The 27824-nt window shown below is 37.1% G+C and overlaps 1 protein-coding gene across 19 annotated transcripts in view; it reads left to right on the forward strand.

Moving 5' to 3' along the window:
* Phf14 (PHD finger protein 14) overlaps positions 1 to 27824 on the forward strand; it is a 192432-nt gene that overhangs the window by 108746 nt on the left and 55862 nt on the right. Inside the window, exon 17 of one of the 19 annotated variants that reach the window (XR_003956263.1) lies at positions 22741 to 24321. The exons of 16 other annotated variants lie outside the window; for them this stretch is intronic. Coding sequence is in view for 2 of the 3 variants with exons in the window: in NM_001362123.1 (NP_001349052.1) it covers positions 22741 to 22753 (13 nt within the window). In the remaining variant the exon portion in view is untranslated. Of the gene's footprint in view, positions 1 to 22740; positions 24322 to 27824 lie in introns of those variants that run through there. 2 more of the 19 variants (NM_001362123.1, XM_030255657.1) reach the window with 2 other exon arrangements.

The raw sequence follows: 27824 nt of genomic DNA on the forward strand, positions 1-27824 counted from the left end.
AGTTATGTAAAAGGATGAGCGCGCACTGAGTGAGACGTTCTGGAAGAGCAGTAACCTTTCCCTAGATGTGTGTCTTGCCCATTACATTTTTGACACAAAATGTTGCAAAATGATTTAATGGTGGCATTTTGTTTTGCTGACTTTCCCTTTTTTCATTAAACAGAAAGCAATGTTAGATTAGGAATGTGGGGGAACGGTGGCCAGGCACTAAATTACATAATAAGAATCAATTTTCAAAGTGAATTAATAATAATATTTAAAAGTGTGTACTTCTTTTTCTCTTTTATATTTTTGTTAGCTTTAACATAATAAATCATTGTCTTAATTTTATTGTCCAAGTTATCTTTTCTTATCTTTCAACTAAATTGTGATTATAAATGACATTTTAACAAATCTGTAGGACTTTTACAGCTTTACTTAAAGTATGATGCAGATCACACCTGTTTCCTGTGGCACAGGGAGTGCCCTGTGTGTGCTCTCATGTGGCCACGTGTAAGTAGAGCAGTGACACTGTATGCGTAGACGCCATCGTCTAAGAGACGGATGCCTGTTAGCTTTATGATTCACATTTACATTAGAAATAAATGCTTTCATCTTGTCCTATATAATACATGGTAAAGCTTTCTTGTACTTATGGAAACATACTACATATAATTGGGTAAATTAACTTGACAGATTGCAGTTTCTAAGTCTTTTGCACTTAATTTCTTTGTTTTATTGTTGATATGCAATACCTAGTGGTGTGACCTGTCACAAAGCTATTTTGAAAAAATGAGAATGTTATATGTGCACAATTTTAGTATCTTCTTTTCTGAAACAGTATATCAGATGTGCTTGATTATGCATCCTTTTATCTTTTTGCTCTCCAGCTTTATAAAAAAATACACTTTAGCTAACATAAGTTGGAGTAGCCCAGCCCCAATGCCATCCATTGCTTCCTTCTCACTTACTAAGATTTCATCAGGAGACTTCATTGTTTTCTAAGAACTCCTAGAAGAATTAGATTACATTTGCTGATGAATGTTAACAGTTGCTTTTTTCCCTAAATATCTTAATAGAAGGACTTAGGTTGTTCTTAGAGATCCATTATCTTCCTTCATTTTACTTACTTACTTAACTACATTATATGATGTGCCTATATGGGATTCAACTACAAATGACATAAGCACTTCGTTAATAATGTGTTTTTCAGTGTACCTTAGGTGCTGAGCAAGTATGTCGGAAGGCCATCAAATAAAAAGCCTTGGATTTTGGGTACAGAGAAATTTTCTAAACAACCATACAATCTCTATTTATTCTTTATGTTCATTAAAAATTTAATTATTATTAACTAACTATTCCTTGTAGTAATGGTACTTAAACAGTGGTGAAAAGATTGCCCAGGAAAACACAGACAACTGAGGTTTCTGAAGGAAGAAAATGGCAGAGATGCAACACGTATTTTCAGAAAATTTATTACTCTAGTTTAGAAAACCAGACAAGTTAAAATATTACCTGTATTTCATAGTAGTAGGCAATTAATTTAGTCTGATTTTTCTGGACATAAGCCTAGCAATAAAAATCACAGGCATTAATTGTGAAGCTGAGGCTATTAAAATAGAAGGGTTGTGTGTAAGGATCTTTCTAGATGCATATCCAGAAGTTAGCACAGATTTATTTCTATTGATTGCGTTCCGTGTGCATGGCACTGTGTTCCACAAGGTCATTTCCATCCAAGTTTATATTCCCCCTCCTGCCTCCTTCCCTTTGTTCCTTTGTCTCCCTAGACCAGTGGCTAGCAACCCTCCCTAATGCTGTGAGCCTTTCCTCATGTTGTGATGACCCCAAACCAAAAAATTATTTTTGTTGCTACTTCATAACTGTAATTTTGCTACTGCTTTGAATGCTTTTTTAAATTTATTTATTTACATCTCAAATGCCACTCCCCCCCCCCTTTCCTTTACTCCCTCACAGAGTCTCTGCTCCCATTCTCCCTCTGCTGAGGGTGGGCAACTCCCATTATTCCCCAACCCTAGCACATCAAGTCTCTGCAGAATAAAGTATTTCCTCTCCCACTGAGACCAGACAAGGCAACTCTGTCAGAGAACAGATACCATAGAGACGCACATGGAGACTGACCTACATATGTCTGTTACATATGTACCGGGAGCCTGGTTACAGCCCAAGTATGCTTTTTGATTGGTATTCAGTCTCTGAGAGCTCCTAGGGGTCCAGGTTAGTTAACTCTGTTGGGCTTCCCATGGAATTCCTATCCAGTTCAGGGCCTTCAATCCTTTCTGCCAGCTCTTCCAAAGAGTGCCTGACCTCCCTCCAGTGTTTGCCTGTAGATATCTGCATCTGTCTCAGTCAGCTGCTGGGTAGAGCCTCTCTGAGGACAAGCATGCTAGGCTCCTGTCTGCAAGCATAACAGAGTATCTTTAATAGTGTTAGGGATTGGTGCTTGCCCATGGATTGGGTCTCAAGTTGGGCCAGTTATTGGTTGGCCATTCCTTCAGTCTCTGCTCCTTCTTTGTCCCTCCATTTCTTTTAGACAGGGCAAATTTGGGGTTGAAAGTATTGTGGATGGATTGGTGTCTTTATCCTTATCCCTCAGTGGGGGTCCTGTCTGGCTACAGGAGGTGACCTCTTCAGGTTCCATGTCCCCACTATTAGGCATGTTGGCTAAAGTCACTCACATTGACTTCTGGGGCGATGTACAGAGTGTCTGATATGTGCTCCCTGTGAAAGGATGGTTCAGCCCAAAGGAGTCATGACACACAGCTTGAGAGTTGGTGTCCCACCCAGTTTTTTTCATTTCTGCTTTTATGTCATACATACATGCATACATACATACATACATACATACATACATACATACGTACATACATGTATGATTTTGTGTCTATACTATTTAGGATTCACATATGAAAGAAAATATATTTATCTTTCTCTGATTGCTTAGATCCCTTAATAAGATTGTCTCTGGTTACCCCAACTTATATATTTAGTATGTTCTTCATAGTACTTATTATAGTATTGAAAAATATTTATAACCAATTTAAATGCCTAGAATTAGGGGGAGTTAGTGAATTATTATTCACTAAAACAGTAATTTATCTTCTCTTCATCACCTATTTCAGCATTTACAAAGAGTACTTGATGGATGATTTGGCTCAAAAATGTTGTTTTGGGGTAGGAATAAAGGTACATGTTATTAATCCCAATATTTGGAAAGCAGAGCCAGGTGGACCTCTGATTTCTAGGCAAGCGTGCTCTGTAAAGGGAGCTTCAGGCTAGTCAGTGTGACAGAGGCAGAGCCTGCCAAAAAAAACCTAAGCAACAACAAAGAGCAATTTTAGGGGCTGAGGCTTTTTTTTTTTTTCAATTAGTGAAGTGCTTGCTGCCCAACTATGTAAACCTAAATTTGATCTCTGAACCCTCATAAAAAAGCTGTGCATAGTAGTCTGTACCTGTAATTATGTGCTGGAGACAGGAGAGTCCTGGGAGAATGCTGGGCAGCCAGTTTAGCCAACTCAATGAGCTCCACAAGGCAGACCTTGTGTAAAGAAAAAAACGAAAAAGAAAAGAAGGAAGGAAAGAAGAGAAGAGAAAAGAAAATAGAGTGATTGAGGAAGGCACATATATGTATATTCATCTGATTTCTGGCTCTTTGGTAAGTGGGGAAAGAAAACACATTAGGAAACTGAGAACACAAGTGAATCCTGGGATGAAACACCATGAACAAAAGCAACTTAAACAGGAAAGATTTTATTTCACTCACAGTTCATTTTCAAAAGCAATAAGGACAAGAATTCAATCGGGGCAGGAATCTGGAAGCATAAGCTGATACAAAGGTCATGCAGGGTGCTTTTACTGGCTTCGTCTCCCTGGCTTGATCAGCTTGCTTGCTTATACAACCAAGAACTACCAGCTCATTGGTGGCCCCACCCACAATGGACTGAAACCTCCCGCAATCAATCACTTGCAGGCAGCCCAATCTTATGGAGGCATTTTCTCAATTAAGAAAATAGAGTTATGTCTAATATGACTATTCCTGTGTCAAGCTGACATAAAGCTAGCACAACTGACTTGGTTTTAGCTTCACACACAAATGTCTCACTGTTAAGCCACAAACTTTCCTTCCTTGGTCTTCCCGAAGATCACACATTAATATTGACATTACAATATAAAACATTTTACAAACTTCAAAAGTTCCAGTCTTTAAAAATCAAACACTTAAAAGTCCAGCCTCTTTAAAATATCCACTCTGTTTTAAAATCCAAGTCTTTTAAAAATTCAGTGTCTCTCAATTATGAACTCCTATAAAGTAAAAAATGAGTTAAATATTTTTTTTTATGTTAAGAGGGACGAGTCAGTCACAATCTGAATGAAGCAAACCAAATTCCAGCTGCAGATAACTCAGTACCTTGTGTGCAGGGTCGACTCCAAATCTTCTGAGCTCTTGTAGAGGACTTTGGTCACTTCTCAGGCTCTGCCCTGTGCAGCACACACAGCTTGTCTTCTAGGTGCTACTCCAGTCCACTGTTCCTGTTTTTGTTCGTCATCTCAGGGTACTGGGATCTCCAGAGTATTGCCTGGCTTGCTACAGTTGGACTCCACTTTCACCGGTAGCCTATCCTGTGCTCTGGTTATGGTGATAAGCCTTGGCTTTTCTTCATTGACCCCTTCAATCCTGAAGGTTCAACTGCTACTGAGGCCGCACCTTTACCAACCACCTATCCGTGCCTCTCAGTGCCAGATCTCCACTGCTCTCCATGACCCCTTAGGCCTTTAAAACCATTGCCTGGGTGACTTTTACACTACCAAGTCGGGCTGCCAGCACAAGGTACAACCATGGCTAACTCTGGAAGACAGTTCTGTGCTCTTAGGAAACCACTTCCCGGAAGATTTCAACTCAGTGATGATGGTGATCTAAATCAGCTAATTTCTTAGCTCTGCAGCTGAGCATTATCCATTATCCCAGCAAAGCAAATGTGTTACTATAGTGGTTCGGGTCTCTTGTTAAGCATTCTGCCCCAGCTAACCAAACCACATATTCTCAACATACCTGTCAGAGTCCTTAAGGGCCACGCAAAATTTTTTTTGTTGTTTGAAACTTCAGAAGCCAGGAGTCTTTAGTCAGCACTGTTCTCAAAACTCTTTATCTTCTAGGCTTATATAGCAGACTGAGCTCTCAACACTCAGTGACTGTCCTAGTCCAAAGTTCCAACGTCCTTCCCAAAGCAACATGCTCAGGACTGTCACAGTAATACGTCATAAACTTGGTACCAGTTTATCTTATGGTTACTATTGCTGTGATGAAACACTATAATGGAGAGACAAGGGTTTATTTCACACACATTACCATGTAATTGTTCATCATCAAGACCAGTGAGGGCAAGAATTCAAACGGCATAAATCTGGAAGCATGAGCAGATGCACAGACGGTGTGTGTGTGTGTGTGTGTGTGTGTGTGTGTGTGTGTGTGTGTGTGTGTGTGCGTGTTCTACCTAGCTTGTGTGTGTGTGCATGTTCTACCTAGCTTGTTGCCCCCAGATTGATCAGCCTGCTTTCTTACAGAACTCAGGACCACCAACTCTGGGGTGGCTCCACAATGGATTAGGCCCTCCCACAATCAATCACTGAGAAAGTGCCCTACAGTTCACCTGCAGCCCAATTGTATAAAGGCATATCCCATTTGAAAAAATAGTTATCTCTTAACGATAGCTTCTGTCAAGATGCCATAAAACGAGCCAGTACACTAAGTAAATTTAATAACAACAACAAAAGACATGAAATAGAGTGCATCCTGCTTTATTTTGTGTGCCCTAATTTAATACAAAGAGACCATGGATTTCTTTTCATGGCTCAATTTGACTTCTTTATGGATAATATGCATTCTAAGATGTATCCTTTTTGCATTCATCAGAGCATTCCTGAGCCTTTCTAATTTAATCAACATGAATGTTTGTGTTGTGTTTCTTATGTCACAAATACCAGAAGAGACTAAAGATCAAAAAAAAAAAAAAAGTTTCACATAGCAGAATAGACTTAGTTGCCTCTGCCTGAATTTGTATTCTGGATTTCTTTCTAAATCACATAGCAGTTTCAACCAACTATATTAGGATTCCTTCTGTGGGATTTGTCATTTCACTCCTTCAATTTTGAGGAATTGAACATTTCTCTTTAAAAATTGAGTGAGATAACCTAAACTCAAGACAATTCATTCTCTTTTATATGTGGATTCGTGTGTGTGTGTGTATATGTGTGTACATATGTGTGTATACGTGTGTACAAATGGATGTGTAAATGTGGGTAAAGTCTAAAAATTAAAGTCCAGAGAGGTTAATTGAGAAGTTCTGAGGAAAGACAGGTGGCAAAAGAATCTTCTAAGTTGTAAAGAAATAAATTCTCATATTCTCATATTCTCTCTCTCTCTCTCTCTCTCTCTCTCTCTCTGTGTGTGTGTGTGTGTGTGTGTGTGTGTGTGTGTGTGTGTATGTGTGAATGACATAGCAACCTTGTCAACTAATTGTAGAAATAATTGATAAAAAATAAAAATGAGGCAGATCATAAAAGGATTGGATAATTTTCAGTCAAGAGGAAAGAATGGAGTAAGGCATTTCAGAAGAAGAGAAGGACTCTGAGCATGTCCAGGTAGATGGAAAGTCATCAAAGGCAAGGGTGTTTTAAAAAGTAATACTTAGGTTTGTAGGGCTAGAATATGCTTTGTGTGCATAATGTTTATATGGATGTATGCACACATCTAGGTGGACATACTTGTATATGTAGCTGTTTATTACTCCCCATGTTAGTTTTTTCTAATTTATTTTGCCTTGAGGAAAACCAAATTTTTAAAGGTTGTTGATAGTTCCTGTATGTGTATGTGTTTTGATAAAATCCACTCCCTTCCCTCCCCGCCAATCCCCCCTTCCCTTCTGCATATACCTTTTACTACCCAACTTCATTTGTTATTTTAAGTCCACTGAGTATACTTAGTTCTACTTGTGTGTGTACACACTGTTGAGAAAGAGAGGGTGGCAGAGGCATATCTTTGCTACCAAGGTAAAAAGTGAGCTACAAAAATAACTGGTCCAGCAAGATATGCCTACTGATGGTGGCCAGAATTGTGGCAATAACCAACCACTTTGTACTTAAGTTTAAAGTCTGCACTGAATCTGGAGCTCACTGATACAGCAAGCTTTGGAGATAGTCCTTTCGTCTTCTAACTCCGGCTAATAGATACACACTTTATCTGACTTTTGCTGGATCCTGGAGATTTGAACACACATCCTCCCTCAGTTTTACTCAGTAAGTACTTTGCCTACTGAACCATTGATTTTCTAAACCTTTGTAAGGTTTTTGTTGTTGTTGTTGTTTTTATTTTTTTTATTTTTTGTTTTTTTTCAAAACAGGGTTTCTTTGTATAGCCCTGGATGTCCTGGAACTCACTCTATAGACCAGGCTGGCCTTGAACTCAGAAATCCGCCTGCCTCTGCCTCCCAAGTGCTGGGATTAAAGACGTGTGCTACCACTGCCCAGCTTGTTTTTATTTATTTATTTATTTATTTATTATTTTTTGAGACAGGGTTTCTCTGTATAGCCCTGGCTGTCCTGGGACTCATTTTGTAGACCAGGCTGGCCTCGAACTCAGAAATCCGCCTGCCTCTTGTTTTTATTTTTTAAAGATTAATTATTGGCTTAATTCCCCGTGCCCCCATCCACCCTCCATCTGCTCCATATCTCATACCTCCTCCCTACCCTACCCCATCTCCACGTGGATGCCCCCACCCTCCAACCCACCTGACCTCTAAAGTCCCAGAGGCCTCCAGTCTCTTAAGGGTTAAGTGCATCATGAATGAACACAGACCCGGGAGTCCTCTACTGTATGTGTGTTGGGGGCCTCATATCAGCTGATGTATGCTGTCTGTTTGGTGGTCCAGTGTTTGAGAGATCCCGGGGTCCAAATTAATTGGAAACTGCTGGTCCTCCTACAGGGCCGCCCTTTTCAGCTTCTTTCAGCCTTCCCTAATTCAAAATCAGGAGTCAGCTGCTCCTGTCCATTGGTTGAGTGCAAATATCTGCATCTTACTCTTTCAGCTGCTTGTTGGGTCTTTCGGAGGGCAGTCATGCTAGGTCTACAGCCTCAGTAGTAGTGTCAGGCCTTGGGGCCTCCCCTTGTGGTATGGTGGGGCATCTGTTAGGTATATGCCCAAGAGTGGTATAGCTGGGTTTTCAGGTAGACCTATTTCCAATTTTCTGAGGAAACTCCTTATTGATTTCCAGAGTGGTTTTACTAGTTTGCAATCCCACCAGCAATGGAGGAGTGTTCATCTTTCTCCACATCCTTATCAGCATGTGCTCTCACTTGAGTTTTTGTTCTTAGCCATTCTGATTGGGTGTAAGGTGGAATTTCAGGGTTGTTTTCATTTGCATTTTGAACATTTCTTTAGGTGCTTCTCAGCCATTCGAGATTCCTGTTGTGAATTCTCTGTTTAGTTCTGCACCCCATTTTTTAATTGGGTTATTTGGTCTTTTGGGGGTTAACTTATTAGGTTGTTTATGTATTTTGGATATTAGCCCTGTATTGTATGTAGTGTTAGTGACGATTTTTCCCCCAATCTGTAGATTACCAATTTGTCCTATTGATGGTATCTTTTGACTTACAGTGGCTTTTCAGTTTCATGAGGTACCATTTTGATTCTAGAGCCTGAGCCATTGGTGTTCTATTCTTTGCTACTTTCTCTTCTATTAGATTCACTGTATCTGGTTTTATGTTGAGGTCCTTGATCCACTTGGACTTGAGCTTTTTGCAAGGTGACAAATATGGGTCTATTTTCATTTTTCTACATATAGACAGCCAGTACAATTCTAAAATTTAAATATATATAATATATATGTAATATATGTAATATATACAGGAAAACTGATGTGTTATAAAGAAGCTGGTGAATATCTTACATATAATAGAAATGAGCATTTTGTTCTGACTTTTCATGTAAAATTTCCATGTGTTGTTTTATGTGAAATATTTTTAAAGATATGCTAAGTCATTTATGTACAATACTTTTTATTATATATTATGATATCACCTTCTTCTTTACTAGACTATAACTCATGTTCTGTCGATTTAAAAACAGCTGTTTTTGGTTAGACGTTTGTTAACCTGAGTGCATGGACACTAATTTCAAGACATAGTAAAGCTACTTGCTATTTTGTATAGCATGTTTGCTTCTGAAAGTGTTGGAGATGTATTTCATCATTAATTAGAAATTTGAAAATTGTCTCCATTGTAGAAATATAAACTGCTATATGTAATTTCCCGTTTATCTAAGTACTAATATATTAGTCTTTATTTCATCATTTATTATTGCTGAAAAGTCTTCCTGAATACTTGTTTCTTAAAATCTTCATAAGGTAGTTTTTGTTTTGTTTTAACTCACTGTATTAGTAGCCAAACATGCGAGTGGCAATACCTGAAAAAGAACAAATAAAAATAGAGAGGCTAGGTGCTTAAATTCCAAAGTATTTAGGGTCAGATCTTTGTCCAGCATTCCTGGGTGTGACTCTGACCTGGCCACATGTTTTGGGTTTTATTTGTAAATGAAGGATTATAGCTTTCATTTCCAGGATCATAGTGAGGAAGTATATGATACATTCCATAACTCTCCCAGATTGTTGTAATAGCCTCTAGATGGACTCTCTTGCTTTTAATACAGCTGTGTTCCTAAAACATGATCTTGTCTTTATTGTATTTAAATTTGTACTTGGATTTTCCAGCTCTTGCACAGTAAGTTAGACTTTACAACTGAGCCTGCTAGACCCTCCAAACCAGCTTTAGTCTGTCTTTTGTTTTCAGTTTCAGGTACTCACAGATTTAGGTGACCAGTGTTTGGATCTTTCTAAATCTGTCTAGCTATTTGTATGCCATCTTGGTTTTACTTTATATCATGTCCTTTATGGGAAATATGCCCCAAAGCTATAGACATGAGCCTGGAAGTCCAGTCCTTTGTCTTTACTCACATCTGCTTGAAAAAGCCCATCTTCCTTCCTGTACCTCTAAAATGTAACTTCTTCAAGATTCAATTCAAATGCTACATTCCTTGCCTTATGTGAAAACTTTCCCTCAGAGTGACTCCATGATCTACTGAATTTCAGGACTTTTGTACACTCTCTACTTAATTTGACAACTGGATACACACACACACACACACACACACACACACTTCCCAAGGCAAAAGCAAGAGGTTTATTTTCTGGTGTGTGGAGCAGGGAGAAGGGTTGGAGGAACGGGTCAACCCTCAATCAGTCCTTCTAGGTGAGTGACAAGAAGGCAACCCTGAATAGCTACTACAGGAAGGTTTTATACTTTTTAGGGGCACAGGTTACATCAGCAAGGTTACAGTTCAAACTTATTGGCTAAACATATTGACCTTTAAATCTATTGGCTAGCAAACATGACACACATTTGAACTCTTCCTTGGACTTTCCAGAGGGTTAGGTAACTATTAGTACATTCTGAGAATTTTTTACTCAGGAATGTTCCTCTGGGTAGAGAATGGAACTTGGCCTAGCCACCCCAGGCAGGAGGAGAGAGCTGTAAGGAGGAAGTTGAACTGGAAAAAGCCCTTATGGTCCCTCATTCCCCACCTTTTACTTGTATAAGCTCCAATCCTGGAGCTGTGCTCAGGGTCTTGGGTAACTAACTCATAGTCTTCAGGTCCTGTCCTCAGGGTCTCATATTGTTGGTGCAGGACCATCAGCTACACTGCTCCCATTCTCTCTTTTCTGAAGGCTATAAACTTATTCAGTATGCAGGATCCAAAGGTCAACAAGAGCAGGAAAACAATTAGGGATCCTAACAAGGTAGATATGAGGGTGGTTAACCAAGACTCAAACCAGCCCTGACTCTGTTCATGTTTTTCTTCCACTTGGCTAGCCCTTCTCTCACCTTGGCCATTGAATGTTTAACAACCCCAGAATGGCCTATATAAAAGCAACACTCCTCAGCTAAAGCAGCACGTAGCCCTCCTTGCTGCAGGGAAAGTTAAGTTTAATCCCCTCCTATTCTGTAGTACGACTTCTAATAATGAACTCAATGATTCTTGAAGGTGACTGATGGCAGGTTCTGTTCTCTCTATGTCTAAATCAGTGTCTGCCCTCAGACTGTCATAATTTTTCCCTTATAAGGCCCAAGCTGAGGGCCAGTGGCTGCACTGACCACTCCCAATCCCAATAGAAGGGAGACAATGAGCATTTTTGGTATTTTTAAAGACTATGACACAGATTCGAATCTAAATCCAAACTAGTGAAGGAGTAAATTTTTGAAAAGATTGTGAAAATATAATATTTTAATGAACAAAACCTTCCAAAAACGATTTTTAAAGTTGCACTCATTGTGCTCAACGCTCTGCATTTGTTTCACCATTTAAAGGGCTGCATGTATACATGCAAACCATGACACAGTTTCCTTGATACGGCCAGCCAATTTTGCCACTCTTTATTAATTAGCACAGCAAAATAACAAAAGAGAACAGTGTATGAAAGGTTCTGGAAAACTGGAATTTCACTGGATCCTATTGGTTCCATCAATGGTCCTATGTTTTTTATCAGCTGTGCTGTTCTTACTGAGCAAATTCTAGGGACACCCTAACAATTTCATTTAAAGCAGATATCTTCCACTTGATGGGCTTTATAAAGAATATACTTAATTGCTTTCATGTGGTTCTTCTCAGTTAACCAGAAAGCTGAACTGGTTGTAACTAGGTCACACATACTATACTTCACTTCATGATAATGTAGCTTAAAAATGATAAACACATGATAAATGCACTGACAGTGTCACACTAAGATCTTAGGTCACAGTTTCAATAGTATAGCCATAAACTAATAACCAGCCTCTTCAAATGATATCTCTTTGATTTATCATATTTTAAGATGAAATACCTAAGTTTAAAAATATTAAAATATAAAAACAGTATTTAAAAAAGAAAAAACTATGTCATTACATTTTAATTATGTTTACAAGTCTTTTTTCTTTCTTTTACCAAAGAACTAAATTATGGTTACAGTTTAAAAAGTGGGCTAAATAACAGGATACAGTTGTCAAGGCTAAAATTAAACATAGTAGCAATTTTTTTTGTAAATAAAAAAAATACAGTTTTAAGGAGAGAGAATGCATTATAAAATTATAGTTTAATTTTCTGAAAACAGTACAGGCAGGGTTACCTGTTGTTCACCACACTGTTTTGTAGAAAGTGCAGACTGAATAATTTTTTTTTCAAAAAGTGACTGTGTAAAACTCCATGTATCTAAAAATTTAATAGGAAAAGATTCACTTATCAAGTCTCTCATGTGTTAATAGACACATTGCAGCAACCAATTAGTGCTACTAGAACACTGCAGAATTGCTCTGTTCTGCCCCAAATCAAAGCAATGTACTTCATAAATACCCTTGCACACCAGAAAAAAAAAAGTCGGTTCGTTTTTTTTTCATCAAAGTAAACATCAGGCACCCATTAACGTTAAAAAGCCTTTGGATTACACGTGAAAGTACATTTGATAGTAGTAGCTGGTGATAAAAGGCTACAGTGGATACTAGTAATGTAAAAGGTGTGGACATTTCTTGATTTTGTCAGTTTCTGTTGGTGTTCCTTTTAAGGGTCCTGTAGAACGCAGATTGTCACACTATTATTGCACAAAATGCAAAACAACCCAAATCCCCTACTTCACTATTTCAGCCACGCTGGGAGTTGGTAACTTGTTACCTCAGTCATAGTATTTTGCCTTAACTGTAGTACATGTGTTGACTTTTTGAGAAACCTATAATCTTTCTAACAGTGTGGTTTGTTTGGGGGGTCCCATGGGATGATCCCTTTGGCCACGAGCTCAATTAGATGTAACCCAGTCTTAGTACTGAAATCTTTATTATGTGACAATGTCTCCCCCATTAATTGGCAATTTCATTTTTTTAAATTTAAGGCATTTTTATTAGATATTTTCTCTATTCACATTTCAAATGCTATTCCCAAAGCCCCCTATACCCTCACCCCACCCTGCTTCCCAACCTACCCACTCCCACTTCCTGGCCCTGGCATTCCCCTGTACTAGGGCATATGAGCAATTTCATTTAGATAGACTTCATATACATCTAGATTTTAGAAACCTTTTTCTGTTTCCATACAACCCCTGAACTGCACCTTAATTTTCACCATCTGTCCCTATATTTCTTCCTACCTTATCCTGCCTTATCCTCCTGGTACCTGCTTGATCTTCCCACTCATGATCCAGTCATAACTAACTGCTCTATTTCCCTTTCCTAGGGAGATCTATCTGTCCCCATCCCCTTAGTCCTTACTCAACACCTAACCTCTGTGGGTTTTGTGGGTTATGTAGCTCAACCATCATCCATTGACTTAATAACTAATATCCACATATAAGTGAACACATACCATATTCTGTTTTCAGCGGGTGATGGGTCTTTTCTCTAGTTCTGGTAATTTGCTTACAACTTCATGCGGTCATTATTTTTAATGACGGGATAATACTCCATTGTGTAAATGTACATTATCTTTATTCACTCTTCTTTCGAGGGACATCTAAGTTGTTTCCAGTGTCGGCTATTATGAGTAGGTTAGCAGTGAGCATGGTTGAGTAAGTGTCTATGTGGTAAGGTGAAGGTTATGTGCCTTTGGCTACTCTGCTTGGCTAGCATTACCGCAAGATCTTTTCTATTATTGACAGCTATTGTGAAATGTGTTGCTTTCTCTCTCAGTCTATGTGCAATTTATATATAGGAGGGCTACTGATTTTTATGAGTTAATTCTGTATCTAGCTACTTTGCTGAAAGTGTTTATCACCTGTAGGAGGGTTGTGGTTGAATTTTTAAGTTCATTTATGTATACTATCAAAGATACATTAACTTCTTTCTTTCCAATTTGTACCCCTTTGATTTCATTGAGTTGTCTTTTTGCACTGGCAGTCCTTCAAATACAGTACTTCAGAGTATATCTCAAAAGATATGGAGTGAAAGGACAACATTATCTTGCTCCTAATTTTAGTGGAATTGCTTTTAATTTTTCTCTATTTAATTTGGTGTTGGTTTTGGGCCTGCTGTAAATTGTCTTTATTATGTCTGCATATGCTGCTTGTATCTCTAATCTTCCCAGGGCTTTTATCATGAAGGGCTGTTGGGTTTTGTTAAAGGCCTTTTTGTCATCTAATGTGATAGTTTCTGTTTTTATGTGTTTTGGATTTCAGGATAACTCTGTCCTCATAAAATGAATTGGGTAGTGTTCTTTCTGTTTCTATTTTATGAAATAATTTGAGGAGTATTGGCACTATTTCTTTCTCTCTTTCTTTCTTGGGAGACTGTTAGTGGCTGCTTCTGTTTTACTAAGGACTATAGATCTATTAAAGTTTTTACCTGCTCTTGATTTACTTTGGTAAATGATTTATATCAAGAAAATTATCCATTTCTTTTAGCTATTCCAGGTTTTTTGACTAAGGTGTTTAAAGTATGACATTATGATTTGTGCATTTCCTTACTGTCTGTTGTTCGCCCCCTTTCTTTTATGATTTTGTTAATTTATATATTTTCTCTTTACCTCTAGTTATTTTGGTATAAGAGTTTGTCAGTCTTACTGATTTTCTCTAAAAAACCATCTCTTTGTTTCATTGATTCTTTGTATTTTTTAATTGCTTTTATGTTATTGATTTCAGCCCTGATTTTGATTATTTCTTGCTGTTTATTCCCCTTGGGTGTGCTTCATTATTTTTGTTCTAGAGCTTTGGGGTGTGCTATTAAGTCACCAATCTCTCTCTCTCTCTCTCTCTCTCTCTCTCTCTCTCTCTCTCTCTCTCTCTCCTCCCCCATGTGTCTGTCTGTCTCTCAATTTCTCTCTTTTGTTTATGAACTTGCCTCTAAGAACTGCCTTTGTCTTGTCCCAATAATTTGAATATGCTGTATATTCATTTTCTTTCAATTCTAGAACATCTTTAATTTTGTTCTTAATTTTTGTGTTGGCCTGTTTTTCATTTTGTAGTGATTTTTTTCAGTTTCCATGAGTTTGAAGGCTTTCTGTTGTTGAAATCCAGGATTAATCTGCTTTTGTCTGATAGTATGCAGGGTGTTTGGTCAAGTTCTTTTCTTTTTTACATCTACTGAGACTTGCTTTGTGCCTAAGTATGTGGTCAGTTTTGGAGAAAGTTCTAAGAGGTGCTAAGAAAAAGGTATATTCTTGTACGCTGAAGTGAAATTTTCTGTGGATATCTGCCCATTGGTTTATGATGTCAGTTAGCTCCGGCATTTCTGTTTACTTTTTGTTTGGATGACCTTCATGCTAGTGTTTGAAGGTCAATATGATCTCTAAGCTCTAGTAGTGTTTCTTTTATGAATTTGAATGTACTTGTGTTTGGGAATAGATGTTAAAAATTACAATGTTCTCTTGGTTAATTTTTTTTTCTTTCATGAGTATGTACTGTCTTACCCTCTCTTTTCTTGATTATTTTTGGTTTGAAGTTTATTTGTTACATATTAAAATTTTTAGGTGTGTTTTTCTGGATGCATTAAAAGAATGAATCCTGTTTTGTATCCATTCTGTTAGTCAGCGTCTTTTGGGAGCATGGGACCACTGATGTTGAGAGGCATCATTGAATAGTTTTGTTGAGTTCTGTTCATTTTCTTGTTTGGCATGTGATTACTGTCATTTTGTTGTTGCTGTTGTTATTTTTGTGGTAGTGATGGTGGTGGTGGTGGTAGTGTGTGTGTCTGTGTGTGTGTGTCTGTGTGTCTGTGTGTGTCTGTGTGTGTGTGTCTGTGTGTGTGTGTGTGTGTGTGTGTGTGTGTGTCTGTGTGTGTCTGTGTGTGTATGTGTGTGAAGAAGTAGTTGTGAGTCATGATTTTTACTTATTCATATTTTGTATATGAATCTAAAATTATCCTAAATGTGCTTTATTAATTAAAAATATATAAATAGCAGTAAGTAGAAACATGTTTTAAGGTTTTTCAAACTATCTAAAATTCAATACATAGAGACATGTATATACATACACTATATATATATATATATGCATATACATATTTGTGTGTGAGTGTGTAGTTGTATTACTAGAATTTAGAGACACTTTTTTTAAAATTTATTAGATATTTTCTTTATTTACATTTCAAATGTTATCCCCTTTCCTGGTTTCCCCTCCAAAAAACCCCTATTCCATCCACCCTCCCCCTCCTTCTAAGACTGTGTTCCTTCCACCCACCCACCCATTCCCACTTCCCTGTCCTGGCATTCCTCTACACTGGGGAATAGAACCTGTATAAGACCAAGAGCCTCTTCTCCCATTGATGTCCCACAAGGCATTCCTCTGCTACATATGCGGCTGGAGCCATGAGTCCCTCCATGTGTACTCTTTGGTTGGTGAGTTAGCCCCTGTGAGCTCTGGGTAGTCTTGGTCGATATTGTTGTTCTTCCTATGGGGTTGCAAACCCCTTCAGCTCCTTCAGTCCTTTCTCTAACTCCTTCATTGGGGACCCCATTGGGGACCCTGTGCTCAGTCCAATGGTTGGCTGTGATCATCTGTCTCTGTATTTGTCAGGTTCTGTCAGAGTCTCTCAGGAGACAGCTATGTCAGGCTCCTGTCAGCAAGCACTTCTTGGCATCCATAATAGTGTGTGGGTTTGGTAACTGTATATGGGATGGATCTCCATGTCAGGCAATCTCTGGATGGCCTTTCCTTGGGAGACACTTTTTAAATATCACTTCAAATAGCATTAATTCTTTTAACTTGTAGACATGCAAATTCTCATAAACTCATATATATTTGTTTATATTATGTATTTTAAGTAAACATAGAGTAATATATCCCTAGGGCCTTTTCAAGCATCCTTAGTATTATTTACCTCTGTTCCTTCCTTTCTCTGTGTGTTGCCTTTCTTCCCTCTCCTCGGCTAAAGTCTGCTGCTCCAGTTTTTGCCGTGTTCCCCATCACAGTCCTTGTGTCCTTCTATCTTCTAATCGAAAGTTCCACTATCCCCCCAAAAGGTCCATTAAATGTCCCTGGACTCTGAGGTGGTTCCAGGTTATATATGTTTATCTAAAGATTTGTATCCAATAAGGCAATGGCATTTGTCTTTCAGGTTCTGTATTATTTCTGCACAACTTTTTCTAGGTCCTTTTTTTATCTGCAATTTTCATAATTTCATTTTTCTGTGTAGGTAAGTGGAATTTCATTGTATGTATGTACTTCCTTTTCATTGTCCAGTCATCAATTGAAGAACATTTAGGCTTTTTCCATTTCCTAGATACTGTGAATAGAACAGGGAGCCCAGCTACAGCAGATATCTGTGAAGCAAGATAGCAAGCTCTTTTATATAGGTCAAGGAGTAGTATATGCAACTCATATGATAGATTACTTTATCTTTCTGAAAATTCTCCACACTGATTCCATTGAGGTTGCACACACAGAAAAGAACAAATGAAAAAGAAAAGAACCTGAACAAATGGTACTGGGAAAACTGGCTCTCTATGTGTAGAATGCAGTTAGACCTGTATCTGTCATCTTGTTACAAAAATAAAACAAAGCAAAACAACGGATGTAAGAACTTATGTAAAAACAAAATGCTGATATTACTAGAAGATAGCATAAGTTGTACCCTAGAAAATATAGATATGTAGGAAAATACTTTGGGAATAGAACTCCATTCACTCCGAATTAAGGCAACAACTCCCAAATGGCACCACAAAACACTGAGGAGTTTTGGTGCAACAAAAGAGACAAGTGAAGATGAAGTCCACAGAGTAGGCAAGAACTTTGCCAGCAGCACATCATATAGAGGATTAATACTCATAATATAAAAAGTAATAATAATAGTAATAAAACATATGCAAAGAATCAGATGATCAGGTAGGAAGTGGGCTCTGGATTTGAATAGACAGTTCACAGAAGAAAGAAATAAAAATGGCTACAACACATCTCAGAATATGTTGAACATCCTTAGTGATTAGGGGAAAGCAACTTAAAACTTCTTTGAGATTGCATCTTTCTTCTGTAAGAAGAGCTCTGATCAATAGAACAGCTGACAAATGCTGATGGAGATGTGAGGGGAAGGGAACTATGATTCACTGTTTGATCAGTGTTGGAAGGCAGTATACAATGCTTTCTTTCTGTTGCTAGTCTTTCCCTGAGTTTAGTAACTCTGTTAACACCACTTCCTAGAACCTCTGGTTCTGTCTTTTGCCCAAGAAAATGGCCAGAATTTGAGCTCTCTGTATTGAGATCATTGAGGAATTTCCTGCAGTGTCTTGGCTGCTATTCAGGTCGGGTGTTTTTCCTTGCCGTGCCTCATCAGACATGCAGTGCCTGAGTGCACCATCGAAATGTCTTTTTCCAAAGCAGCCTTGAATGCTTATTGAACATTTTAGGACAGACGAGAGCTTATAGCACCAAAGAATGCAAGGAGTAATATTGCCCTCTTTCCATCACTGTTCTTAAACATTTTTCAACATCCCTGCCACTCAAAATGTTTTCCTGGTGCTTTTGACCTGCCTTGCTTTATAAAAAGTAGAACTTAGTGATTTAAAGTCGTCAATGGAATTAAAGTTAGGGATTTTGTTGTTGTTGTTGTTGCATCATGAGAAGACTAGATTCTGAGAAAAGAATTAGAAAATAAACAGAATTCCTTAAAGGAATCCTTATACTTAAAGGTGGTTTTTAAAGGATATGTTCCTGTTAGGAAAGATTAGGAAAAGGATATTCAATTTTCAAAGCATTCATGTCTGTTAAAGTTTTTGAAAATTTGGGGGTTAAAAACAAAATGTTCACTTACCATGACCTTTCCCTAATTTTTATTAAAATGAACCTAATTTTTCTAATCAGGTTAATTTAAGGATATTGTTAGACATGTAGAAGAACTAAACCAGCCCACCACATTTAATATTTATGGTGTGACTTAATTTTATCATGTTCTCTTATCATTTTAATAATTACTGTATAATTTTTAGATGTCCAGGAAAGCTAAACCTTTAAGTAAATTTGTGTGACTCATATTTTATGTTATCATTAATTATAATTAATTCATTATGATTGCATAAAATGACTGCAAGAAGATTTTTAAAAATCTAGACGCTTATATATGGTTTACATATATGTAGTCAATTTCCATAGTTAATTATATAGTTTCTGGGATATTAAATTGTAAGTAGGATAAATCTTGTTGGTTTTTTTTTGGTTTTTTGTTTTTGTTTTTTTTGTTGTTGTTGTTGTTTTTGTTTTTGTTTTGAGTCAAGGTTTCTCTGTGTAGCTCTGGCTGTCCTGGAACTCACTCTGTAGACCAGGCTGGCCTCGAACTCAGAAATCCGCCTGCCTCTGCCTCCCAAGTGCTGGGATTAAAGGCATGTGCCACCACTGCCTGGCAAATCATGTTTTCAAATACATTTAACAGTGAAATGTTTGTTTTATTTATTTATCTACTTAAAAAGATTAATTTTGAATTTTTGACTTACTTTCCATTGTATATTTATATTATTAATTTACACATGATCATTTATTACATTTATCGATATTTATATTCTTCATGTAGCAAAAGTGCTTCTCCTTAGGGCTCGAGAGAGGCCTGTCTGTGAAATGCTTCTTGTGTAAGGATGAAGACTTGAGTTCCAATCCTCAGGTCCCATATATAAATTGAGTGTGGAAGGGCATGCTTGTAATCCCAGCTTGTAATCTCCTGAAGACAGAAACAGGAGAATCCAGGGGTTTACTGGCCAGCCAACTGATACCAATCAGTGAACAACAGGTTTAGTGAGGGATTTCCATCTCAAGAAAATAAATAACAATTATAATGAGTTGGAGAGTAATTGAGGAAGACACCTGATTTCAGACTGTAGCCTCCACACACATTTGCACACTCACCCATCCATATTTATGTGCACACACATATACATACATAAACACACAAACAAATATACATTCAGAGAGAGAAATATTTAAGCATGCAGGATGGAATCTCTAACCAGTTCTGTTACTGTTAAAATGGATTACCTTGAATTAAGTTGACTTGTCATTTTGTCGTCTATCATTTTTTAAATTTAGAGATTCCAAAACAAAACAATATGCAAATCAGACAATAATCTGGAAATTCATATCTGACCATTCATTTAGGACTTGCATTCTCTCCCTGCATTGACTTGAAGCAACATAGAACAAATGTGTGTTAGAGAGGGATAGTCAAGTCTCTTGTGGTATGTAAGTGCTCTAGTCAGAAATGGACAGTTTCTCTCCAAGGGCGCTATCGTGTTTTCTCTTAAAATTTTCAATTCTTAAAACCCCAAGACAAATTTAATCTAATACAGTTTAGTATTAGAACCCAAATACATAGTTTTTTTTTATTTTATTTATTTCCTGTATTCTAAATGAACATCATATTTTATCCATTATTTGTCTATCAGGAGTTTAACTTTATATTGGCTTTGTTTTTAATCCATAAAAATATATCATTTTGGCCGGGCAGTAGTGTCACAAGCCTTTAATCCCAACACATGGATGGCAGAGGCAGGGGGATTTCTGAGTTAAAGGCCAGCCTGATCTACAGAGTGAGTTCCAGGACAGCCAGGGCTACACAGAGAAACTCTGTCTCAACAAAACCAACAAAACAAAACAAAACAAAACCCCTCATTTTAATGAGCTAGGGGTAAAGGGAATTAACAGTAGGATTAAGGCACATATTTGGGGTTTGGTGCTGAATTGTGGTATCTAGAAAATTATGTGTTATAACTTAGGCACAAAGGAGTATTACTTCCAAGTATCTTTGAACTGGCAACTATAGGAATTATCCAATTAGATTTTGGTCCCAGACTCTGCCCTCTACATGTGCTGTGTCTAGATGTGCATATCTTCTTTTAGATATGAATGATCTGTGCTATAGAATCAGCAAACAATGGGAAATTTAATTAATCCCAGTATATGTTAAAAGTCCCGGTGTGAATTGCTTAGTATTAAGAGTTCTCTTGTACAGAACAGTTTGGTAGTGTTTGACAGGTCTGCTGGCTTCCACTCTGGTTCCCACTCACTGTGTTCCTGTCACGTTTTTGGTGCTTTCCATATTGATTCTTTTAATCCCCATGGCAATAATCTCTCAGATACAGATAGGAATCAGAAACTAACTTTATTTGTGGTCTGTGAGGAAATGAAGGAGTGTAATCAAAGTGGCTACTGAATGTAAGCCATCTTAACTATCAAGCCCATGCATTTGTCATTAGGTATGCTACCTCACTCCACTGCATTGTACTGACTTAACATGCATGACGCAACCAAGCACAGCAGATACTTAGTAGTAATGATTCAGTAATGATTAATCTGTTGGTGAAACTTTGAAAATATGTTTTCTATATTAATTCCAAAGGGAGCTAAATGGATACAAATGGAGTAAATGCTAGGTTAAAACATACTCTTTGATTTTAAAATACTGCAGCCTTTTATCTTGACATGTGAGAGCTGAATATAAGTCATGCTGCTTATTGTAGCATCTAGAGAGATTAAAAATATTAGGTGAAAGTTAGTAAGAAAGGGAATATTAAAATTAACTTTTGGTTTTACCACAGTTAAAGACAAACTTGGATTTAATTGAAGTTTAAAACTTCATCATGTTATGCAAATACATATCATCCATATGATATGAATGCATGTATTTTCATCACATTTCCATGGATGCATGTATTTTCAAAGGACTGTCATAAGTAATTCCAAAATCCGTTTCAGTTTTCTGTTAGTCTCCATTACTTTGCACATAATTGCAAGTGAAATATGCTTACATTATAAATGCTTACTCCCTTTAGAATATGCGTTAGCTGTGTGGCTTAATGCTGAGACAAAGGACTCATTCGCATTCCCTGTTGCTCAAGCTCCCCACTTAGGGCCTAAGGAGCTGGAAACTGTAGCACAGGGTTTGCAGCTCTTGCCATTGCTTCTCGTGTGTTTACAAGCACAGCCTTTCCCTTAGCCTTGCTTCCCCGTGATTGTTTTCCGTGTGATGTTTTGTGTGGTTCGTGGTCTGTGGTTGAGTTTGGCGTGGTAGCTCCCCTCAGTACTGCTTTATTTCTCTGTGTGCCTCTTTTCACTTTCTTTTTCTCAGTGGAACTTAGAAGCATTAAACACATCTTTCTAGTAGTTAAATTTAAAAAATGAACATTTTATAATGTGACTATTAATCTATACAGCTCTAAATATGTGAAAGAAATGGTAAATTTTGTTTCTACATAGTCAAAAAATGTTACTTCTAACCTCTAAGCCCTTAAGATTTCTCCTACCAAAATCAAAGAAGAAAGTTAGCAAATACTATCAGCCATGCATTTCTAATTCAGTCTTTTTCAGAGGAAGCCAAGTATAAAGATGAGGGACAGTTGTATGTTCCCTTGAATATTGTAAAATTGCCATTCTTGATAACAAAAGCAGCACACAGCTACTTTTCAAAGTAGTAATTGATAACATATTTTCCTTTATATTTAAGCCCTTCTCTCATAGAATAGATCTATTTTGACAGTCAGAGCTATTACCAATAATAAAAGAGGAGGCAGCTCAGTGTTCAAAAAGTAAAGTATTCACTTGTAATCAGTACGAACCTGCTCGAGATCATGGCACTTAGGGTGAGGATTTCTCTCTCTTTGTTATTTGAATCTACTGTGGTATTATTAGTATGTTTCATAAGACATAGTTCAGAGCTGCTATGATCTTTAAATGTTAATGCTCTTTTCTTATCACTTTACTGTGTAGATACCCTTCATGAGACCCAACTCTGCCACAGCTCATCCTCGGAGGCAATCCCGGAAACCTCTTTTATAAGTGTGATTTTAAAATGTGGATAAAACTCTCAATAGAGCATATAAACTAAAGGAGAACAGCTATCTTGTTCTTCCCATAAGCTTATCACTGCAGAAAGTGCTTTTGCTTGTCAAGTTTGGATAGAATGTAATTGATTGCTTTATTATATGGGTAGACAAGGCAGTTAATTTGCCTGTGTGGATTTTTTTCCCTTTTTCTGTTTTTCTGCTCTCTCTCTCTCTCTCTCTTTCTCTCTCTCTCTCTCTCTCTCTCTCTCTCTCTCTGTCTCTCTCTCTTTCTCTCTCTATCTGTTACAATATTCAGAAACACTCGGTGTATGCATTATTAAAAACAATAGTGGTAAATGTCTTGTCAGAATTATTTTAGTTGGTAAATGTCTTTCCTCTTGTTTCTTTGGCATAAGACAATACAATACAGTATTTGGACTGAAAATTAAAGAAAGCCAGTGGGACTTACGTGCTCTGTGCTACCCTGTTACTGAATTATTCTCTCTGTGTTATTTGTTTGTAAAAAGGACAATGCTTTCCACTGATCTGCAAGTCTGTATCACCTCACTTACTGCGAGTATTCACACATGAGAACAACCCTAGACTCATATTTAATGCTATTTCTATTTGTGTATTCAGCAAAAGTGAAGGACTGGTGAAGATTACAACTGTTTGAGTACTGTGGAAGCACTTGATGTCAGTACGGACATTTTATAACTAGAATTTCAACTCAAGAATGAACATAGTATCTGTATTAGTATCTAGGTATTTTTCCAGAAATATCCAAATTTATTCCTTTTTGTTTTATTTAATATAAACTTGCTGTGTTCCATATAATTTTACTTGTTGAACCTAAATGTGAAGCTATGAAATGAGGGAACTACAGAGCTTGTTGGGTATACAGCCTGCCTGCTGAAAGCTCTTCACCAGCCCTGTGTCTTCCCAGAGCTTCACAGAGTTTACATTTGATCCTCACTCTTTACTGATCCAGTTTTAAGTCAACGGCAGAAATAACTTTGAATATTGCACCACTTAATCTCGAACTGATTTAGAAGAGCCTGCTGAAAATGAAACGCACATATACATGTAAATTGTCAAGCTGTCTCTTAAAATTCCATTGCTTATCATTGTGGGTTTGGACCTTTTCAGGTATAAGGGCATTTGGAATAGTTTAAACTTTAGCATTAGAATAGATAATAAATGCAAGTGTAATTGTAAAGCTGGTGTTGCTAGTAATCTGTAGTTACAGGAACCACATGACTGCATAAAATGTTTAGTAAAGTTAAACATGTGTGAAATAATGTATAAGGATACTAGTAATTTATTGATTTTATTGCACTAGAAAAAATACTCATAATTCTTAGGAAAAGCAGTATACTTTCTTTGAATATAAGGAAGAAGCAAATGACATTACTTGACTTATAGCAAAGATGGTGAACTCCAGCAAAGTTTAAGAGAAATGACAATGGATGCTTACCATTTTTCAAATGAACTCTGCTTTAGTCAAATTGTCTTTTAGCATAAGGTAAGAAAACATTAATGGGTATTTTTCTATTTTAGGGTTTCTTTTTCCCTCTGATGGGTTTCTGTTTTAGTTTTGAGAAATCATAGGTAGTAGCATGGTTGTAGTGGCAGTGTTAACCAAAAGCCCTTCTACAGTGGTTACTATTAGAACAGTGTAATTGTCTTTCTTCACCATTCAGTTTTCAGTGGTACATTATATATTATTCTCTCCCAAGCTTGGTAAAACACCCATGTTACATGTTGTCACAGTTCCTACATGATATGTTCTTCAAAGTCATACTCAGAACAGAATGAAGCATTTCTTTTAATAATATCCTAAATGAAGTACAACATTAACTTTTGCCCATTATTGGCCTTTTGCTCTTCAAGATAAAAATTAATGTTTTTCTGTGAAAACATTCTAAGTAATTTATATCTTATAAATACACATAAGAGAATGACAGACAGCTCAGGTGTTTGACAGTTAATTGCTGTAGGATAAGAAATGGAAGGAATATTAAAATGTCAGGAAGGGGCTGATATTTTAAGAGAGAGTACTTAATTGGTAAAGTGCCATATTAGCATCAGTACCTACCCATATGAAAAGCTGGCACAGGCTTATACCCTAGTAATGTAAAAAACAGACGAAAGGATCTCTGTGATTGACTGGTCAGTCACCCTATTGATTTGGCAAATACCAGGCCAATGAGAGGCCATATATCAAAAAAATGTGGTGGAGGATTTCTGAAGCTGCATGCAGACCAACACACACACTCACAAGCACATGCGCGCATGCACACACACACGCACACACACACACACACACACACACACACACACACAAAATTACCCCCGCTAACACATAGTTACCTCCCCTGACACATAATATTGGGAAATAAATGAAATGCCTCTGAAATACCAAATGGCTGGAATGGTAGTAATATATCAGAGTCACAGGGAGAATTTTGAGACTCAGTTGACTACCATCTTCTCCTTATCCTCCAGCTCCACCAATTGTTCTCTCCATCACTTTCTGGAGTCTAGGTCTGTGATGAAACTCAAAGATTTGAGTTCGTAGCAGGTTTCAAGTAATGTTGATTGAGCTGGTCAAGGACATTACTTTGAAAAAAATTCATACACGGTTACTTGTTTAAAATAATCATTAGCTTATTCAGTGTGGACTAATAATGCGTGTGGGTTTAATGCCTTTAAGGGGCTCTTCCATTCCTCAAAAGATTTGTTTTTAGACAAAGGTTTGTAGAAAAGTAGTATCTTCTGAAACACAAAGTACAACTTCCTTAATTACAAAATGTCAGTTAAGGATTTATTTCACTAATAGAGCAACACTGCTTGCCCAAAGTGTCTTAATCCTTCCACTTAGAACAGTTTTGTATGAGATGAAAACAATATTTAGCCTTAGTGTGTATTGAGTTTAAGTTTAGATATTTATGCATCAGTTATGTATCACTACATCTTGTGTTTCTTGAATGTGTATCTGAAACCATATGTGGCATAAAATTAGTTTTCTGACAAATAACGTTCACATTTGTTAACTTACTTACTTTCCTGTTTATGCAACAGTGAACTACTTTTTAAACACTCAGATTTTCAAACTTTAAACACACACACATACACACACCCCCATAAGTATGTTTTACTTGACTCACAATATGGAAATATTTCACCAAGATCTGTTTAAAAATTCAGAAGAATTCTGCAACAGATTACAATTTTAACATTTTCTGAAACATTTTCGGTTTTCTGAAATTATTTTTAACTATTCAAACTTGTTGAAGAGAGTTCCTCAAGACACATAAAGACATATCAAGACATGAAAACAGAGTTTATCTGTCTTTGTAAATTTAGATATTTGTAAGGAATGCGAACAAAGACGGGATTTACAAGTGGATCTTCTTAGAAAGAAAAATGTAGACTTCTTTACTGTAGTGATCACCTCAAGGTGCTCTGTAAGCCTGTCAGTAAGATTGACTGCTCTTCAGGTACTTAGGATGTAATGAAATTGAATGTTCATGCTGAGCTTGGTAAATAAAATGAGATTGACCTCCTAGCCATTATCTCCTTTATCTGATTTACATTGTAAAATCAGGATCTACACTATTGATTGGAGTATAATTAGTTAATTATGAACAGGAAAATGCAAAGTTAGGTGGAGCTTGAACACAGCAGGTTGTAGTGCTAAAATCTTTCCCAGGGCATGAGCAGAGGGAGATCAGTTTATTAGAGAACAAAGCAGACGAGTTTCAGGCACGGAAATGTCTAATCCATTTCTCATGCTGGGAAGAGATACTTGACCTTACTGTGTATTGTCATGAACTGCCTTGTTTCATGTTCCGGGTTTCCTTGTTTTTATTTTGTTTTGTTTTCTTATTTCACTTTTAAAGTTGCAAGCTGGCTGTTGGCAGATATAAATAATGAATTGATTCCACATTTTACGTGGGATTGGATTTGGCTTTTCCCAAATAGTGATATTTAGTTATCAATATCCATTTGTAATGAGGAATTTTAGACTATCCTACCACCCACTCATTTCACTGTTTCCTGTGAGAGAAATCCCCAGTAGCATTCACAAGATAGGTTCATCATTTTTATGATGTTTGTGAAATAAGACTTAGAACAAGTTTTGAATTAACATGTATAGAAAACATTCGTGTAGGTGGTGGCTTGCACTAAAATTATTACCTGCTACAAGGATTAAGATAGTTTACTTATAGATATTATACCATTGATAGAATGTAGGGTTTTGTGACAGCTCATATTATTTAAAAAATTTTAATGGGCCTCAGTATATATTTATTCTACATATTAAGACATTTAATTGAAATGATTGATCAGTGTTCACTGCAGTAACTTATCACAGTTAGTTGCTGAAATTGTATTTGAATTGCTAGTAAGGTTTTATTTAAGCAGTGTTAATAGTCAAGACTAATTGAAGGGAAAGCCAGAAGAGCCAGCAGTCGGTTCTCCAGATGCTCATGTTTCTAGGTGAGAAGCGCAGTGTTCTGTAGTTCCAGAGACAGTTTCCTTATTCATCATTGTATAGGGAATACTGCCTGTTGTGCTTCATTACGGTAACAGAATATCTACAGTACATCCCTTTTAAAGTCTCGCCCCAGAGGCTGCTTCTTTCCAAAGGCCAGTTTGCTTAGGAGGTACCTGCACTTAATAAACCAGTGTTTTGGGGTTTGTTTGTTTGTTTGTTTGTTTGTTTTAAGGAATGACTTAGTATATGCCAGAAATAAACTTATTATTATTTGAAACTAAGAAAGCTAAATAAACCCTTTAGAGCAATGGTTCTCAACGTTCTTAATGCTGTAAAAACTCTCTTATACATTTCTTTTCATTGTGGTAAGCACCAACCATAAAATTATTTGTCACTTTCATAACTAATTTTTCTAGGGTTATGAATTGTAATGTGAATATCTGTGAATATCTGTGTTTTCTGATGGTCATAGGCAAGTCCTGTGGGGGGGGGGGGGGGCTGTAGGGGTCGCGACCCACAGGTTG

Source organism: Mus musculus, chromosome 6 (assembly GCF_000001635.26).
Source record: "Mus musculus strain C57BL/6J chromosome 6, GRCm38.p6 C57BL/6J".
Classification (NCBI taxonomy): Eukaryota; Metazoa; Chordata; class Mammalia; order Rodentia; family Muridae; genus Mus; species Mus musculus.